This window comes from Heliconius melpomene, chromosome 20, assembly GCF_056956725.1.
Source record: "Heliconius melpomene rosina isolate 202511_hmr_F chromosome 20, ASM5695672v1, whole genome shotgun sequence".
NCBI lineage: Eukaryota > Metazoa > Arthropoda > Insecta > Lepidoptera > Nymphalidae > Heliconius > Heliconius melpomene.
In genome coordinates, this window is record NC_140408.1 from 8,974,556 (window position 1) to 8,994,783 (window position 20,228).

Consider the following 20,228-nt stretch of genomic DNA (forward strand, 5'->3'; position numbering starts at 1 on the left):
TTCAGATTTTTTTAGCTGTAGGAACTATGCGAATAATAATAATTGTATTGCAACTTGTGACCTTAGCCAATACACTGTTACACTTGTTGTATTACTGTTATTAAGACTAAGCAGTTAAATATTCTAACCCATAATTTCAAAACTCACACGTACAGCTGTTAGTGGCGTAGTATTTTGAAATTGTAATAAAGCAGTCACTATGAAGTAGAAACTTGACCTTACATTCACATTTGACATTAAGCCTACATTCATAGAAATTAATACTTGACCAACGGCAATTTTGATTTGAACTCATTTATCTATTTTTTTATTGCAGTCAAAAATATTATTATTTGTCTAGTAAATACTATACTTTCAAGATTCGATCATAGTATTTGGGCTTCAGGTTAGATTTAATTTCGAAGTAATAAAAAGACTATTTATATTTTATCGCTTTCGATCTTTCATACAGCAACACAGGTTGCCGGCAGATCATGTCCACAGAATACATATAACAATTCGATTCGACTAGGCTAAGAACATAATAGAAGTATAGTACTGCATAATTGTAGCATTTATGTTCCTTGACATATAGTATATTAGATAGAATGGACTCTGTGGCCAGGAATCTTGGTTTGGAATACAATTGACTGTACTTAATTACTTACAATAAAACCGTAACAGATGGTTGTCTGTACATAGAAAATATATAAAAAAATATATTGGTATTAATTATATAACAATTTAATGTAACCCAAAACAATAAAAAAAATTAAAGGTTTTTAAAACGTTTGTCTATGCACTGGATCAAGTTAATCTCAAAAATGAATTCACAAATAAAATAATTAAATAAAAAGTATTTTTTAAATGACTACTATAAAATAACTGTTTTATTGAAATGGCTGAAACAGTGATTTTTAATATATCGTCTTTAAAATAATAATGTTATTAGAACACATGTCCAGCAGTGGACAAAAGATGGCTGTCGATGATGATGATGATTAGAACACATCATCTCAGGTTTATTAACTTTTTTTCTTGCTTTTTTCTATTTGACTAATTCAAGAGGAATATCATTGTTATGTATATTATTTATTGCAAATCGAATCATTTTTTGACGCCATAGGGGCCCATGTGCCTCAGTGGGGCAGCTTCCGGATTAAAATATTTTTTAATTAAAGGTTATTTTGAAACTTTATAATTTTTATTAGGTTACTCCTAATGAACTTATTTTCAATTGACAACTTTTAACACAAGTAGGAGAAATATTTTTTACAATTGAAATGTTTATATTAGAACTATCAGTAAGATGATCATTTTTCTTTTCCACTAAAATTAGCACAGCAGGAATGTGATGCCAATATTTGCCAAGACCACGATTTCTTTTCTCAACAGTTGTTGAATCACCTACGGATGTAGCTTCTTCTGCAACTGAAACAATATGTTATTTTTAATAAAGTACAAATAAACTTCTTTTGACATAAATAATAACAAATAAGAAAAAAAAAATTTTTGCATTCAGTATCTAAAATCCTTCATGTACGAGTCCACCTCGCACTTGACCAATTTTTTTATACAGCTGAATTTAAAATATAATTATATAATAGATTTTACCATCTACTTCTCTAATATCCATATCAATCCATCGTGTTTGTATATTAACACATATAAGGCCAACATTTAATTCCTTACAAATATATCTGCTGAGGTTTACAATTTTATTTAAATATATTAAACCTGTAAAATAATATTTGGTAATAATGATAATAACATGTTTCATATATAGTAACATTCATATTTCATACCATATTTATTATTGTCTCCAAAATGCTGTAATACAAGACTTGGTAGAGAATCTATGATTATTAATGATAAATTCTCAATATTTGAACTATGAGACTTTATGCTTTCTAAAAATCTAATCAAGTCTTCCATGTTCCAGATGTGTATAATTTTAATTTTTGTCATAACTAGGGCCATATCCTGAAATATAATAAAGCGTCTATATATCGTCATCGTCGTCGTATAATAAAGTAGGTTACTGTCTAAGAGCCAAGAGGTGTGAGTTTCACTGTAAGTTTCAAATTCAAAATATTCTTTATTTAAATACTGTTATAAGCACTTTTGAATCTTTGAATGAACATATAAGCAAAAAGCTACCACCAGTTTGAAAAAAGTTTGAAAAAATATTTTAGAAAACAATTGTTTTAAAATTTTGTTCTATAGATTTTTTCCTGAGTATATAACACAAAAAATATAATAACACAAAAAAAATTTTTAATAATTATCAGTAATTTATGTACCTTATGTGAAAAATTATTTGCATCTAAAATTTTTTGTACTCTTGTTGCTGAAAAATCTCCTTTAGTGTCAACATAGAGGACTGTATTTAAATCTTTAACACTGTTAATAGCCAACTGCATACATAATTGAGACTTGCCACTGCCAGCAAGGCCACATACCTCAGTTAGTTTCCCAATAGAAATACCTCCACTTAAAATTAAGTCCAAGCTGAAAAAATATTTAAATAGTATGAAATAAAGTAGCTTCACTGCAATATATGTTTATTCCATATAATCTATGCAATGTGGTTTTCACTCCACTCCACTTTCACAAGTTTGTCTAAACACAAAACATATTGTTTTACAAAATTAAAGGTATATTTTTTACATTCAGTACTAGTATTTTAAATTCTAAGTCGCAATATTTATTGAAAAAAAAATAAATAAACAAATTGATCTTTATATACCTTGCAATTCCAGTTGTGATATATTTCCTACATATTAGACTTTTACTAAACAGTGTAAAACCACTGATTAATGGTGCTGAGTATTGACAAAAAATATCATTTCTTATTTCCACAATTCGGGCTAAGTTTAATTTAGTTATTATTGATAATTTTTCTGCATCCTCTTGTATAAATTCTAAAATAGTAGTTATGCGATTTTGAGAAAGCACTTTTAAAATGTCTCCTGTAAAGTATTCATAATCTTGTAGCTTTATGCTATTCATTGTGAAGCAACTAGTTGGATTCACTTATATATGTAGTTAAATAATTATTTATTTATTTTTTCTTTGAACATTTTTAGTTTTCAAGATTGGCGCTCCACACTTTTATTTTGCTTTTGTCTGACAGTTGACATTCAAATATGATATGACATGACTCTTACTTTTTTTTCTACATAGTTATAAGACAAAGTATGACACCATTGAGCCTTATGTACGATTATAAAATGTTACATGTGAAATGAGTATCTAAATTCCAGCTTTTAGATTTAATTGAAACGAAGCCAATTAAGCTTATCGCTTGCAAGTCGTCATGGCCCATCTCCTTTACGACGTCTTTATGGTACCGACCATGTTTGGTATTGTAAAAAAATTGTAACCACAGCCCACGTGCTAATTTATTTTACTACGTGTACCTACATATATCAACGGAAGGAAACTGCTGAAAACACGTTTTTATATTATTAGGGTTCTGTACATCTATAGGAAAAATCTGAACTTTTTCTCTTTGTTGTCCGTCTGTCAAGAGGGTTTATCTCGAGATCGCACGCAATTTTCTTTTGTGGATTTGGGCTCTACTACTGTTCCTAACCCCCCTGAATTATTTTGTAAATATATTCAATGTATAGACGCGCTATTTTTCCTTTTTTATTATATTATATGTACGAATATATATTTCATTTCACAGAGTAAGGAACTAATCCACAACCTGTCGCGTATTCAGTCACACGCTTGTGCTCCGGCACCATTAGTTTCTGGTATTTATAAAAAATTCCAGCAACTAAATTTTTGTAAGACCTTCGACCTTCCTTTTTGTAAAACTGAACCTACAAACATAAATATAGGAAATCACAATGACACAAAAATAGCATCAGCAAAACAATAAATAAAAAATAATAATAAAATTTATTTCAAATCAATTAATTTTATTTCAAATTCATAAGAGCGGAAATAGCACCTGCCTTTATGTCTATTATATTGTGTCATTATGTAACTAAAATCATTCTTCAGTGGAGGATTTTTGATTACGGGTCATTCAGTTTAAAAATGGCCCCTCCACTAAATTTTGTAAAATATTGCAACCCTGGACTTACGTTGCGTGTTGTGATTTTACTGGAAACTTGTGACTCGCGCCCACACCAAGAAGTCAACGAGAAAATAACTCGATGTTATCAGTACACCAAATCATTTGTAGTTATTGAGTGTATATGTGGAAATATACCAAATATGCAATGCTTTGTAGTTATTGAGTGATAAATAAAACTACAATATAATGCTTCATCATCATCATCATTATCATCAGCCTGTCCTCGTCCACTGCTGGACATAGGCCTCTCCAATGGCACGCCACTGAGCTTGATAATGCTTATTATATTCATTGAAGAACATCAGTACATCAACATTCTAAACAATCAAAAATATACTTCAAAGCAGATCCTAAAACTTAGTATTGTACCCATCAATTGTATTTAATATTCTACGTAAGTAAAAATATAATTTATATCGACAGCTTTACGTACATATTATATACACTTTGTATGCAAACGCAAATTTTGGTAAAATGGTAGACATTTTCTTTATAACATTTGTAATTACAAAAAATATTTTAACCCTAAAAGAAATAAGCGCCGCGTTTGCAAACAAAAAACATGGCTATAATACAAATATAAACTTCGACACAAACATTTAGCGAAAATCTTAACCTACTTTTTGAACTTTCAGTCAACGCACTACATTTAGCTATCTAAAAGAATAATAATCTGACTTGATATATCGCTACAATCACATTAAAATTAAAATTTATCCAGTTTAATGCTTTACAACAGAATGGTGTGGCGTATAATTAAATTAAACACTTGTACCGTTTATTCCGCTCTTTTGTATAACAAATGAGTTGAGACAGTGAGTTATAATTTTTAAAATAATCCTATAATTATTTACTATATTAGCTAATAATTCTTTATTTGACACAAATCGAGTCTTTTAATCGATTGGTATTAAATAAAATTTAACTAATTGTGTACTTTGAAGATAAAACATAAATATTCTCCTTAAAATGACAACATCTAATGTTAATAAAATAATTATTATTAATTAAAAAGTATCTCGACGCAATTATGAGAACAATAAATGACCTGTTTTTATGTTTAATAATAACATTAATATTTAACCTATTTTATAGCACATATCTAAATAGACTCTCGAACAATGTAGCGACATTCAAGCGGAAATAACTTATTAAAATTGTCATGGGCAGATTATAAAAAAAAGACGCACAAAAGCAACGTCCGAGATCAATTTTTGAGTATAGAAAATGCCCAATAGTTATAATTATAATTAATAATATTTTTATACTAAGCATGATGGAGTACAAAATAAAACCCGAAACAAGTCGAGGCAAGTCCCTTTCTCTACAATATCATTAACAATGAGTATAATAAAATTATGCTGAGATTACAACACTGACAATGGCTATGTTAAGATGTGTTTCATAAATATAAAGCTATGTGTATGGAAATTGTTCTCTTCATGAACACCTCGTATTTCATGCCCTCGCACCACTCAGCTGTTTTCATATTTTATGTATTCTTTCACAATAAGTATTTATTATAACAATTCTCAGAAGAAAATGTTGTTAAAATCTAAAGCCAGTTTACTTTCAAAGCTAAAGTATTTCCTAATTTCCTCAAATTAAGCCAGGAAATAATAAAAAAAACCTAACAATTTGGCCAGATCCAATGACACTTAAATTAATGTATTATCTATACTAGTACATCGGGGTCTAGTGGTAATATTCCCTGCGGTAGTGTTCCATATGGTCGTAGTCATAGGTTTGGGAGGAAGGGTATCCGGAAGGGCGTAAGTGACGAGAAGATATCGAGTGGCGTGACGGGCGTCGCGGTGGTCAGTCTGTGCGGGGTTCTCGGGGTTCGCGAGGTTCACGGGGTTCGCGGGGGTCTCGTGCAGGGCTCCAGGGCTGGACAGGGGGAGCGGGCGGAGCGTCATCGCATTCTGCTACGTTACTGCCTTCGAGAGAAAGACTGTTGAGAAGAATGTCGAATAGGGTGTCCTGTAATAAGAAAATGATGATGCTTATATACTTGACATTTCTTTTTTTTATGTGTATTACATTAGAATCACGAGTCACGAATCATTGGTAACTACAACAATTATTAGCAACAGTAATTAGCAAATAGTAATAATAATTTAAGTTACTATTCATATATCAAAATCAGTAAGAAATTGAAGTATACAATAAAATATAATATTATACATAAATATATGTTACTATAACATTACATTATAATCAAGTATGACCTCGACGTCTTCGGTGTCGCTTAGCGAGGATGCGGAGGGCCAGTAGTCGTGAGTGCCTTGTCCAGTCCCTGCATTGCCTATAGCGGAGAGGGCCCCGTTAGTAGATGTAGGCGGACTTGTGGCGGCCCATGCGGCTGTAATGTTGGAAAAAAAATTATGTATTGTTATGGTTGTATAATTTTACGTCTTTTAGTTTTTGAAGTTTATTTCATTTATTTATATACAAGGTGTCCCAGGAGTCAACGATAAAACGAAAACAGGTGATAGACCAAGTCGTGACAGTTATGAGAAAAATATAAAAAAAAAATCTGTGTCATGTATTTTTCATATTATATTGATTTAAAAAAATATCGGAAAAACCGACACCCTGTGATGATTTTTCAAGTCCTAAGACTACAAATATTACTCTTTTTTCATTTTTTTTTTCTGTAATGTAATCATGAGTTACCCTTCTGTGAATTACAGTTTAAAATTGAAACATACCTGCATCGGTTTTCAATAAAATGCCGTGTTTTTGCCAAACATTAAATTCAAAATATTTAGTACACCCAACTTTAACCGACTGTACTATAAAAAAAATGTACTACACTGTTTTTGCAAGTAACTTTAAAAGTTGGCGCATTTAATCTGGATTCCGAAATGGTACGATACCTGCTGGATTACTTCTTTGTTGAAGAGAGAAAAATCTAAATACACAATAATCGGGATGACGTTCAACGTTTTGGTATCTTTTCCGATACATTCTAGCTGCAGCATTAGCATTACATAACCACTCTCCATGAATGAAATGCATATTGGCAATGTGTCAAAGACCGAGTATATCGCCTGCGAGAGTCTACTCTACTCGAGCACTATCCTTATCAGTCCTGGGCCAGCCCCTAAGTCGGAAAAGGTTTGGACGGTATCCTGCAATCACAGACCACACCAGTGACCTCCCGCCACTTAGCCCAGGCAACGCTTATCCAACCATGGAGATCGTTATCGATGCCTCCAGACTCGTGCATGACGGATCTAAGATATCTGAACTTTTTCGACTTAGGGATAGACTTAGATGACTTGTATATGGACTCACAGTCAGACGCTATGTTACTGCGACACGATGGCCTCAACCTGTATAAAGAAGCATGTAAGCATACCAGCAGTATCTCTTAGCTGCCCGGGCGAGAGCGGCGCGGCGCGGGGCGAGCGGTGCGGACGGCGGGGGCGTGCCGGCGCGGGGCGGGCGCGAGGCAGGGCGCCACTACTACGAGCTGGTGCGGGCTCGCTTTGGGACGACGTCGACCAGTTGCGTTTTGGACCTGTAGTATGGGTTAAGTTTTATTTAATTCTTTACTACACCTAGACTATATTAATCGATTGATTTATTGAGGCCGTCGTGGCCCAGAGGCACAAAGGTGTGACTGTAACTAATTTATATTTCCATTTTCTTCGCTCTGGTGTCGAGCCGAGTCAAAGCGCGGCGTTGAGTTCCGCCATTCAACACGCAAAACCTCCGAAATTCAGCGGAAAGTGGGGAATGGAGTGTCTTACATCAGATTCCCTCTGCTTACCCTGTGTGCGAGATACAGAGTGAAACTGCACTGCACTGCATTATATTATAAATAAGATAAGTAAAAGGTTTATGATTTTTTTGTAAACATCGCCACAATAACAATTGTACTATTTTAAAATGTTTGTATTACGCACAATATTTTATATAGAATTGTAATTTTGATGCGATCTTTAATGTTTAAAAATATACTTATACAATATTTAATAACATTCTGATCTGTGCCCTAAACCCTCAATTGCACAAAAAATAAAATTAAAAAAAAACCACCTCACCATGTTTAGTACTACGAGGACACTTTGGGGTTAATCCATTAATGCGCATCAAGTTCAAGAGCAGCATGTCGGTGTGCGCGGCGGTCGACAACTGCGGGTCGTCGTGCCGGGCCGGCGGGGGCACCGCTACATTCGCCACTGTGCTATGCAGATATGGCAGGTACGGTGACACCGAGGGCGACCCGTCAGTGCCGGCGAGGGTGACACCCCTTTGGTTCGTAGTCGCGAGGGTGACACCACGTTGATCGGTACCGGCGAGAGTGATACCACGTTGATCAGTTGTGGCGAGGTTGACACCCCTTGTGTCGGTACAAGCGAGGGCTATGCCTCTCGAGTCAGTACTAGCGGGGGTCACTCTACGCCCATGTACAGCACATAACAACCGACTGAGGATGTCACCTGCATCGCTTGAACGCCCACCACAAGCTCCTTCAATGTCATTTTCACCTGTTTATGGAACAAATATTATATTACATAATATTACAAAAGTGTACATTTTAGACTATCTAGTCAATTATTTACTTACTCACAAATAATTACATTCCATCATTCATATGAATTTATTCTTACAGAATCATATAATATTTTTCAACATAACTTTGTTAGTAAAACATTAATTAAGGCAAACTATGAATTCTTTTAATCAAAAACACAAGTACATAAATTAACCCAAACTGACTATTATATATTTCATAGAAAAAGATAATTTAATATAGTCCAAAACAATGTTTATTAATCATTTAATTTTTTTAATGCGTGTATGTACGTCTATATCCTTTACGGGCTTGTAGGCTCAAACGGTACGGTCATGCGCGCTCAAGCCCATGAAAATTTTCAAATTAAATAACCAAACTAACTATTGCAATGAATATATCATAGCATAAAAAATATAATTTACTACAATCCAAATTAATCAAAATAACACAAATGTATATAAATAAAATGAATATTCAATGGGTGTGTGTATGTCTATATGCTTCACAGGCGTGCGCGCGCAGTCGGTAGGGGCGGGCGCGGGGACGACGCGGACGGCGGCGAGAGGGGAGCGCGTCGTCCTCGGCTGGTGACGGGGGGGACGGCGGGGAGGGCGGGGACGGGGGACACTCGGCCAGCCCGCACCACGAACACCCACTCGGCGTTGAGCCTTCTGTTAGACACCATGTATTGATAGGATGGAGAAAGGATAAGGAGGCTGTTAGGACGGCGTCTGAATGTAAGCGATTACAGATTCGATTCCCACTTGGGGGAATAATTGTTTAATTTCGCCGCTCTAATAACTTGTGTGCATGGTTATGTGTGGTCAATGACTTGTCTTAACACTAACAATGGATGCAAAGTGAAGCAAATTTTTTTTAGGATAAGGAAAAAACAATAGGATACGGAAAAAAGGTTTCAATATTAGTATTATTTTGTCTAGATGACTCACCTGACATAGTTTCTTCATCAACATCATTCTCTTCGTTGGAATTCTCATCAATGTGACTAGGATTGTTATCGTCTACAAAACCATCTAACTCACTGAATAAAAAGTCCTGGGGACAAAATAAATAGTAAACTATAGATATAACATAATCGTAGCTGATCATTGCCTGTATGAGAAAAATATATTGGGCGCAAATATCAATGTAATAAAATCTTTTATCTTATAAAAAACCTACCCCAGTATCACTACTCGACTCGGACACGGGTTGTACAACCGGTTCGGGGCTAGTGATATCGGCGGTGTCCTCGGGCTTCGGTCCTTCAGCACTAGCGTTGAGCTCGGGGGAAGATATCGAAGCACATAATACGTTAGTTGTAGTTGTGCTGGCTTCGGTTATAGGAGTGCTGGCCACTGCTGAAAGACAAAATTCACAATAAAAATTTAAGGCGGTAGTTGCAGTGTGGCACAGTGTATGACTCGACGGTCGTGGTTCCATTTCATGCTCAGGGATTATTTAATAATTTATTTCTCTGATAACAAAACAAAACACGCCTTTAGAGTTCCGGTACTTGTAAAATGGGGCATGGAGTGTCTTAATAGTAGTTTCCTTCTGCTTACCTTGTTATTTACGGAATACAAGTGAAAGTAAAAAGTAATATGTTATTTTGGTATTGTATATTGTCCACTTTTACTTAACTTGGATTATATTTATCCCTTAATCGGGCACTGGAAAATATTTTCTCTCCATACTAATCACAGTATATCTAATCCCCAAATAAATATCTCATAGAACACTATTAATTTGGAACCATATATTTAAAGGGTTAAGTGATGATGCAAATTTTTCGGTCATTGTAATATAAAAATTCTTTTATATATATATTGTTTTGAAATTGTTACGAGTTCAGGTTCTAATCATATCAGTATCTAATCATGTCATAAAAATAATAATAAAACCATCCAATCACAACTCGTATGACGACGCGACGGTTACTTTATATATTTAAAATATTATCATTTCTTCGCTGTGGTAAACAAAACCGCGGTGTTGACATCTGCCAGTCAAAGACAATGTCCGAAAAATCGGGCGGTGCCAGAGAAACGAAGTTTCTTAACACTAGGTTCCTTCTGTTTACCCTGTTATACTCATGCTATATGAACCATGAAGCTCAAAAGTCACAATTTCTACCATCAATAATCAAAGTCGTGGCACAGGGGCACAGAGTGTGACTGTAAGAGACTTGTTGCGATTTCTATTTAAATTTACATTTTCATTTCTTCGCTTTTATGTTGCGGCAAAGAGCGGCGTTGAGTTCCGCCACGCAACACGGTATGTGTCTTAACACTAGGTTCCCTCTGCCTACCCTCCTGTGTGCGGGATACAGCGTGAATCTGATTGGTTTATTGAATAATAAATTTATAAGTGTACATACCAGTCAAAGGAGACTCCGCAGTGTGTTTATCAGGGCGCGATCGGGCGCGGGAGGCGCGAGCGGGCGCGCCAGCTGCGCTCAGCAGAGTGTGCAGGCTAACTAGGGCCAGGTTGTCCGCGCCGCCCGTTTGAAGGGAGTTTGCTGATCTGTGAAAATTTATTTGGAATTTTATTTACAAATACAGGATATGTAAGGGAAGAGTAGGCAGAAGGAACATAGTGTTAAGATACTTCGTTATCCATTTTCTGCCGAATTCTGGGCGCGTTTTGTCGACACCACAGTGAAGAAATGAAAATATTAAATATTTCATTTACTCGAGTGGGGATCGAACCCACAACCACTCGCGTCACACACTCGTCCCCTGCGACAGGACTGGCCTCATCACTAGATTCTTGTATAAAAATATTAGAGATATATTTTAATTTTGATAATCAAATAACATTTTGTAAAAACTATTAGCCACCAAAGACAGACTGAAATAACATTTATGATTCGACGATATATGGTCCTTTTTCATAATTTAAAAATAAATTGAAACTCCCTACCTAGATGTAGAAGGCAGGTTATAATTATCGAGCGCGTGCTGCGCGCCCGCTCCGCTCGCGTTCATGGCGCCACGGCACACTGTACTGTTGCAGGTCTCGTCGAACATGGCTGTGTTTAGAATACCTGGGAAGAATTATGAATTAATGTGGTATGTATGTAGTAAGGTAGACAGAAGGAGGCACTAAAACACTTCGTTGCCCATGTTTCGTATAATTTTTGAAACATTGAGTAGCGGAACTTAACGCTCGTCTTGTCTTGTTACTAAAGCGTGTAAATGAAAATAGTTGAAGTTTGTTGTAGTGAGTTTTAAAACCACGAAGGTGTCTTATTTACAGTTTAACCATAAAAATGAAAAATATACAAAATAAATATAGTTAACTAAGTTCTAAAACATAATAAGCACCTAAAGAAAGTAAAAGTAAATATTAAGATTATACAAGTAATCGCTTTTAATCGAGACTAACCAAAAACTTATCAGGCTAACTCGCTTTCAGGAAACATCAAAAACCCAACTGTTCAGGCCAAACACCTGATGACAATAACTTTTTAATCACTTATATGCAATGGTTTTTCTTACACTTACCGATCGTTACTTTTCATTTCTTCTTGAATATTCACTATTCACACACTTTATTGTTTTAATGATATATCGAAGGAGTCAACATAATTTTCCACTACACTAACGTACCGAAACGAACAAAGGAAACCGACCTGGACTGGCCAGCCTCTGTCCTGTGACGACGCCGTGCTTGAACTTCCAGTCCCTGTTGGCGTAGAGCGCGGCGGGCACCTCGTGCGCCGGCTCCGCGCCTGCCACTCCCGCCACGCCCAGCGAGTTGCGGGACATATCTAGCGTCAGGCGCTGGGGGAGGACATTGCGTAATGCTATATTCCGCATAGAGAAGGCCAGACAGAGTGAAACTAGGGTTAAAACATTCAAATTTATCAACGCTTTATGTTGTTATCAGAGCAAGAAAATTAAAATAATTCAATTAAAATAACCGACGCGTTAACGTTGTCTCATTATGTCACGACGACTTTTTCCTTACAAAAATAGTATTTTTTTTTATACGTCACATAAGCAAAAAATCAGTTGTGTACTAAATTATTAAATATTTAATAGTAGTAGTTCTTTTCGTAGTACAATATACACTCAATAATATACATACTACAAAAAAAAGAAGAAAAAATAAAAACGGGCAGGCCGATACAATTAAAATGAATGTCTAGTCTAACAAACTGCATCAATAAGAAAAAAGGGAAAACAATAATAACAAAAACTTACCTCTTTAAGATCATTAATCTGCACAATATGTTGATTCTGCATCGTAATTAACTGATTGATGTACCACTGCTGGTCGCGGCAACGCTGGTAGAAGGTCGGCGGACGCACTTGGAATCTTTTGTGTTAAACATTTAGATACATTAACTATAGAGGGATAGGCAGAGGGAATCTGGGCAGTTAGTGTTAAGACACTTTGCTCCCATAAAGACACTTCTGTTGCTCTTTTTCTGCCGAATTCTGGAGGCCTTCCATGTCGAGTGGGGAAAACTCAATGCCACGCTTTGCCTCATTACCTCTCGGTCTGGCGAAGGAGAGGTATTGAAAAAATGATAATATTAACGACGCGTTTAGAGTCGCGCGCTTTACAGGGCGCGCCACGACTTGCCTCAATCTGGCCTGGTGTCTCTTTAGATATTCATTAATGTGTTTTCCCCACTAATAGGCAAAAATTTTAATCAAGATATGCACAGTACTAACTAAACTAACTATATCATTTGAATGACACTGAGAAATTGTCTCATTATAACTTATCTTTGCTTTGTTGGAGTGAAATTGGTAAGAACTAAAACCAATTAAACAAATAACAAACATTATTCAATTTATTGAAAATAAATATTATTTATATGAATTTTACCTCAATATCAATGTATCGGTATCAGGATTAAGATACCCCTCACTAGCCAGAAGGTCCAATCTGAAGAATCTATTATAACCCCAACACTCGCCCACTTCGAAGTCCGACGCGAATTCCCGTACAATATTCTTTGAAGGATCGCGTGACACCTGGTGTAGCATCTCCACACGGTATTCGTACCTGTTTAAAACATTTTAACGTAAATTATACCACAAGTAACCATATGAATTATTGACTTAATCTTTTGATGAAAATTTAAACGTAACAATTGCAAGCAAAGGTATTTTGAAATGTTGTGTTCATCAATATATATATAAGAAAATGTTTATTCAGTTCATTATTTTAAGTATGTAAACACCTCTCATAGATAACTAACAGATATCCTAACTATATGTTACAAGTATTCGGAAGTTGGAATCTGAATGATAAGAGTTCTAATGAGATATACATAGATCAGTTCAGCCACTTAGCTCCAGCCAGAAGAAACTTCGATACATTTAAGCGCAAGCAGAGGCCTAAATGATTATACAGCTAACAGTTTGTCAACGAGACCTTTAAAACATTTAACAAGTAGTTTAATACTAAAGCGAGAATACTATGATGATATTTTTAATATATTATGGATTGTATATATTTTAAACACGTATGTACATGATTATACAACGATAAGCCTTGTCCTCATTTCTCTATAATGCTGCCACAACTGACTTAAGCAACTAATATTTTAAAAAACAAAGTTTACTTTTTATGTATAGATATATCCCATATAGTTTGCATAGAAAAACAAATAACATTTCAAAAAAATATTAATTGTATGTTATTTTCCATTATCGAGTTTTTTAAAACTTTGACATATATAAATAAAGTCACACCAATAACCAAGTAAAATACATTTAGTGAAACAAAAACAGAATTAAAATCAGTTGTGGCACAACACTATGAGTGGTCCAGCGCAACCAGCACACATTAAATTCGATAACAAATCGGTGGAAACCAGCATGCTGCACACACATCTGTCACTACACTAGCACTCACCTCTTGCCTACCCTGAACACAGTAGCGCTTGTAATCACGAAATATATTGTTACTACACGTTTATAATAGGTCGCAAGAAATGATTTTTACTGACTAGCAATAATCAATTTAGAATTATTTATTATGTATAAATATTTGTTATATACGTTAGCAATATGGGTACATCATTACTTATAATACAAATAAGAAATATGTTGTGAAAGAAAAAAACAAATTGAGAATAGGAAAAACTTTGAATTAAATTTGGAAGTAAAAAGAAACAATCACAGACAAATCACATCATGTATGTGTAAAGTTTATCAAAAATATAAAGAAAAGAAATTTATTCCATTTGATTAAAACTACCAGGCCCTCATAATTCACTCAGAAGTGTTAACATAAATGAACACTAAGATCAAGGAACACAGATAAGGTTATTTATTTATCCATACCATTTCATAGTAAGAGCAATATATAAAAAAATACATCCTATTTTATAAAAACTACCAGGCAAACATAACTCACTTAGAAGTCGTTCACTCAGTAGGCCAGCACTTAAATTGAGAAACACAAATAAGTAATTATATCCCCATTCCCTTGTCACACATAAAACTAAACAAAACTCCTCCCGCTTGACAAAAACTACCATACCAGGCAACCATGACTCACTTAGAGGTCTCCGGCAGTCCAGCACTAAGCTCGAGGAACACAGATAGGTAGTTGCCCCTCACTACCCCGTTCCCGTCCGGGTACACCTTGAGGCGCCAGCAGAGACCGTTGACGTGAAGCGGCGCGGAGTAGACGGGCGCTGCCGCGTGCTGTAGCTGCGTGAAGTTGCTTAACGGGAACGTACTGCTGTCGTAGCTTGGTACTATTTCACTGTGAATTTTTTTTGTTGTTGTAGCGAAATATTTTGATATAAATATACTATGGGCGCAAGATAAATGTTGTAGAATCGTATTACCAACTTAGTATTGCCGCGATAATTACAACAGATGATAAAATATTTAGAACAAGAATAATATTGTACAAATTATTGAATTACATAGAGTATGCTAATCTAAGTCGATGCTTCGTCTGTAGTGTAGTAATCTGTAGTAATAATATTAAAATATAATAATAATAAGACGTAAAAACAACACTAACAAATAATATGACATTTTATTATTTAAATGTTGCTTATTATTAATATACTGCTTATTCGAAATTGTAAAATTCAGATTCTGAGCTCCATTTTGATCACCCAAAGCGTCGAATGTATATTAATATATAAGTTAAAACATATCAATATCAAAGTTTCTGAGTGTTTTTTTAGACACTTACAACATTTAATATTCCTATCACAAAAATACTAATGCGAAAGTAACACTAGCCTGTGAAAATCGGCCGGAACTGGTGCGGTCACGAAACTGGCCATCGGTTTTTTCCTTACTTGGTGGATCAGTTTAGATAGCTCGCCACTTTTAGCTATCAGTTCTGACCTGTAAAAAAAATGTAGCTAATTCAAGAAACGGAAAGAAAACTAATTTATTGGATGTGTTTTCCACATAGGTGGGTATAAGCCCACAATTACTAATTTAGTGGTGAGACAACTAGACCAAGAGATCAGATGTTGATAGGCCTTTAAAGTGTAAAACTGTTTAAGAACATGATATCAAGTAAAATTAAAAATACCGTTGTCAAAAAGTTATAGTACATGCCTGCACACAACAGTTCCAGGTTTGATTCCACTAGAACAGGATTCCCAATCTTTTTCTTATCATGGATCTTTTTATATCATTCTTATAAGCAGGGACTACTATGTATGTATAATAAAAATAAACTGTAATAATCAATGTAAAACTTAGTTCCTACTGTGCATTTGATAATAGGAACTTACATAACAAAAAAAAAAAATAATTACTGTAATTTTGTATTAATATGATTTCTGAGAAAATATAACAAAATCAGTGAACAAATGTATTTGAATAGATTTAACTTCAACATAATATATGTTTGGCTTCACCAAGCCGTCGCGTCTGATCGACCACCCATGCTTCTCTCACTCACTATACGCCGGTCAATGGGTCTCTGTCTGCTAAATTTAAAATATACGAACTAATAAAATACGCTAATCGTATTTTGGCTGCTGCGGACTACTGGTGATCCATGGACCACTGGTTGGAAACCATTGCACTAGATAAAATGTTCCAAGTTGATTATACAAAATGTGGTTGTCTGTCACATTGCCAAAAAATATATAAATACCTAGTACTAGAGTGTAGCTGAAGTTCAATTTCCTGTAACAAATGTTCTAACTGCTCAGTCTCTTGGGTAAGGCTATTTTTTTGCCCCATCAAAGTGAGTAATTTGGCTTTCAATGCAGAATCGAGCCTTGAGATCATCAGCTCCACTGCGTTACGAATCTCACGAACACGCTCGTCCTTTGCAGCGCGAACGGATTCGACATTACGTTCCTGTTGATTAATTTAATCTATTAATATCCATACTTATAAAATCTTTAACCTGTTTATAGCGGGGTAAATAGGAGGAACACAGTGTTAAGATATTCCGGTGCCCGCTTTCCGCACAAATTTTGAGATATTTCATGTTGAGTTATTGAGACGAAGTAAGGAAATGAAAACATCAGATGCTTTCGAGTGGAAATCAAACCCACAAACGTCGCGTCTATAGTCGGCCGTTGTGTTGCTGGACCACAACGGCCTCATAATAAACTATCATAAAATAATTTACTTAATTTTTTAAAGTTTACATAGTTTAAATTATCTCACATAAAGTATAAAATCAAATCACAAACTAACTTAGAAAACAATGGTTGGTCAAATCCAATAAGAAAGTGTCTAAGTAAGCACAAGTTACTTAAGTTATCAGAGAACATTAAGTAACAACTTTCTATTTTCCCCCAATTTAACATTATTTTTAGCTATATTTCAGAATCTGACAAAAGTCTTGGGGATGAGGGAAAATTTAATACAGTAAAAAGTATTTTCACAATTTTTTACTCCATAACACATCGTATAGGTGGGCAGGCACAAGGAACCTAGTATTAAGATACTCTGTTTCCTTTTTCTGTCCAATTTTTGAGACATTGAGTTCAGATAGAGGGACTTAATTCTAGCACTATAAAAATAGGCCTATTGTAAAAGCTGATATCTAGGTCAGGCATCACTTGAAATGTGCTTTGGCTTATAGCCGTAAGAAAAATGATAATATTTTCAAGATAAACATCCCTTGTTAATAATTTAAAATTGAGTTTTCATAAATAAAATCTATCTGTATTTTTATAGAAATATATTCTTCCTGTTATATTTTTGCTGTTGATTCTTCATACATAAAAGGTATAAATATTTAGATCAAGGAAATCATTTAATAAAGGATATAAGTATTGTATTAAAATATTTTACAAACATTATATCCATAAACCTCTTAAGGTTTACTTTACATATTTTTAATGTTACTCATAGATTATGTTTAAACTTTACATGAATCATGTTAAGAATTCTTCCTTTATACCTACCAATATTTTCTATCATTTAATAATAAACAAAGCTAAGATATTTTATTAGAGTTGTTGATTTATAAAGCAGTTTTTTGGGACACTTGGGAAGTGTCTAATTATGGATTGAAAATCTAGTTGGAAAAAGCAAAGCTGGAAGCTTTATCACCCAATTTGAAATGGAGGAAAATCAGGAATAGATTGTCTTAAAGGACATTTATAATTTTTTATTTATTATACCCCTTACACTTTATTAATTTTACTCTAATTTTACTATTATCGTTGTAATTTAAAATATCTTGTATTCTTTAAATTGTCATCTATCTGCAATATTTTATAAATGCTGTGCATTGTCTGTAATTGGTACTCATTTTAAAAATATTTCAATATACAAATTGCCACATATAATTTATTATATTATTGGCATGGCAAATAAATTAAACAAAATAAATCTGTCTCTTACAAAAAATATAACATACCACATCCTGCACTAAGCTTATTAGTTCCATCAATCTTCTTCTCAACTGAGACAATTCATCCTTTATCTGAGTGGCATGTTGTTCATACACTTCCTCCAAAGGTTTGAATGTATGGCCTGAGTGTGTGCCGCCCCAAAGTGCGCACTGATGGCATATACAGCGGCGACATGTCCAGCAGTACACAGTCAATCTTTCATGATGAGTGGAACATCTGATTAAAAAATAAATTAGATTAATAAACTTTTTTTTTCAATTTTTTTCATTTATAAGTTTGTGTATCTTGTTTAATTGGAAGTAAAAATTTATAATGAAAATATTAATATTTACTTGAGGCCTATCTATCACTTGAGGAATATCTGGTGGTAAACAAAATAGTTGTAGGATCAGTCCTATTTGCAGAATGCAGCATTAAATTTGCCACTCACCATGAATTTCATATGGTAAAGCTTAGAGAGCTTGTCTTTGCACTAGGTTCTCTCTGTCTATCCTGACATGCAGGAAAACGTAAAAGCAGCAGGAAAGCTGCATATCACAATAATTAACAAGATAGTATTTAACAAAAAAAATGTTTCACCATTCATGTTAAAAGGCAAAAAAATATATTAATAAGAATCTTATTTGAAATTGTTTTTGTTTTGTGTTGTTAAATCTTATTTGAATTTATTTATTAGCTTTGTTTAATTTTTTAATTCACCCATCCCGAAAGTTTTCTCTTTGAACACAATTAGTCTGCTGCATTGTTTCTATTTGTTGTGTCACTTCTTCGACCCAGCGACAGTTCACCAACTCATGGAGGTGCAGAGCTGCACGACAATGCGGACACTGAGATCTTTGCTCCGTAAGCCATCGTCGCACGCAGCTATAGCAGCAGAGTTTGGAGCAGTGAGGACACAGGTGGGCGTCCACGAGCTTCTCCATACAGATGAAGCATCGGAACACCTCGGCCAATGTCTGTAAACCATCGATAGTCATAGTACTTAGGTCAAGTTTAACTGTCAACAGAAAGTAGGGCAAATCGATTTACCTCGACGATCTGCTCCTCGCCATTTCCATTAGTTTTTTCTCCTCTCGCGGCCATATCTTAGCTATGCTTCTCGTATGTAAGGGTTGATGTCACATTCACTATAATTTGGACATTTTACAAATTTCTAAAAGAACAATAGACCATGTTTCGCAATGCGAGCGTCAACAACGAAAAAGAAAAACCAACCACTTCCGCGTTCGAATCTCGATCGAAATCAAAATAAAAACAAAAAAAATGAGTTGCTATATTAATAATTAAAATTTCCCAGTGATTTCCTTTTAATAAATTAAATTTATTATCATATATTTTAAAAACTTAGCCAAAATATGGCCTTTCCTTATTATTAAAAATCCGATACATACATACGAAAATACTCAGCGATTGAATAGCTAAATATTGATTGTACATTTTAATGATTATACCGCACAATCAGAACATAAATTACCCCAGAAGTGGAAAGATACATTATGTGTGTACTGTGTACTATGCAAGGAATTCCAAGTAGCAAGTATTGATTTGCTAAAATGTCAATGCTTAGTATTGCCAGAAACGGAACTTATACCAAAAAATAATAAACTGGTTATCTAAGATCGGTATACGGTACGATCATTTTATGTGAAAATGTCATAAAAAGAAAAATTGTGTATTTTTATGAATTGAATTGAATTATTACCGTTGTTTTGTATTATACAAAGAAGGAGTTAATTGAAAAAAAAAATTGTTTCGATTAAGTAAATATTTTTTATTTAAATTGGGAAGATTATTTT

At 34.4% G+C, this 20,228-nt stretch overlaps 2 protein-coding genes across 6 annotated transcripts; both read right to left on the minus strand.

The window, feature by feature from the left end:
* Nucleotides 1–768: 768 nt before the first annotated feature.
* On the minus strand, nt 769–3,556 carry Rad51D (Rad51 recombinase D). 2 transcript variants are annotated; one of them, XM_085204386.1, is made up of 5 exons: nt 2,729–3,556; nt 2,283–2,490; nt 1,785–1,962; nt 1,594–1,716; nt 769–1,410 (listed from the first exon to the last, which is right to left on the minus strand). In XM_085204386.1, exons 1-5 carry the CDS (start codon nt 2,989–2,991, stop codon nt 1,187–1,189), a joined length of 996 nt encoding a protein of 331 aa, XP_085060512.1. In that variant the 5' UTR covers nt 2,992–3,556; the 3' UTR covers nt 769–1,186. The 2 variants fall into 2 exon arrangements, with proteins under 2 accessions (XP_085060512.1, XP_085060513.1); XM_085204387.1 differs by lacking the exon at nt 1,594–1,716 and having other exon boundaries at nt 775–1,410; nt 2,729–3,550.
* A 700-nt stretch (nt 3,557–4,256) lies between these two features.
* On the minus strand, nt 4,257–19,989 carry LOC146527859 (uncharacterized). Of its 4 annotated transcripts, none has more exons than XM_085204381.1 (18): nt 19,824–19,989; nt 19,462–19,559; nt 19,132–19,388; nt 18,438–18,648; nt 16,710–16,918; nt 15,836–15,943; nt 15,132–15,341; nt 13,449–13,628; nt 12,815–12,929; nt 12,241–12,391; nt 11,529–11,652; nt 10,984–11,129; nt 9,786–9,964; nt 9,554–9,659; nt 8,128–8,574; nt 7,440–7,601; nt 6,304–6,437; nt 4,257–6,055 (listed from the first exon to the last, which is right to left on the minus strand). In XM_085204381.1, the coding sequence occupies exons 2-18, from the start codon at nt 19,513–19,515 to the stop codon at nt 5,891–5,893; spliced, it is 2,958 nt and encodes a 985-aa protein (XP_085060507.1). In that variant the 5' UTR covers nt 19,516–19,559; nt 19,824–19,989; the 3' UTR covers nt 4,257–5,890. The 4 variants fall into 4 exon arrangements, with proteins under 4 accessions (XP_085060507.1, XP_085060505.1, XP_085060504.1 ...); XM_085204379.1 differs by having other exon boundaries at nt 6,286–6,437; nt 19,648–19,989; XM_085204378.1 differs by having other exon boundaries at nt 6,286–6,437; nt 19,824–19,988.
* Nucleotides 19,990–20,228: the final 239 nt, after the last annotated feature.

Excerpts from the sequence above, each read along its gene's own strand:
- Rad51D (XM_085204386.1), bottom strand. The coding sequence starts at position 2,991 with ATGAATAGCATAAAGCTACAAGATTATGAATACTTTACAGGAGACATT. Across the intron at positions 2,491-2,728 it reads ATCACAACTGGAATTGCAAG|CTTGGACTTAATTTTAAGTG; the intron begins GTATATAAAGAT and ends ATATTTTTTCAG. Across the intron at positions 1,411-1,593 it reads GGATATTAGAGAAGTAGATG|TTGCAGAAGAAGCTACATCC; the intron begins GTAAAATCTATT and ends ATATTGTTTCAG.
- LOC146527859 (XM_085204379.1), bottom strand. The coding sequence starts at position 19,515 with ATGGCCGCGAGAGGAGAAAAAACTAATGGAAATGGCGAGGAGCAGATC. Across the intron at positions 18,649-19,131 it reads AGAGAAAACTTTCGGGATGG|ATGTTCCACTCATCATGAAA; the intron begins GTGAATTAAAAA and ends TTTTTTAATCAG. Across the intron at positions 11,653-12,240 it reads ACAGAGGCTGGCCAGTCCAG|GTATTCTAAACACAGCCATG; the intron begins GTCGGTTTCCTT and ends AATTCTTCCCAG.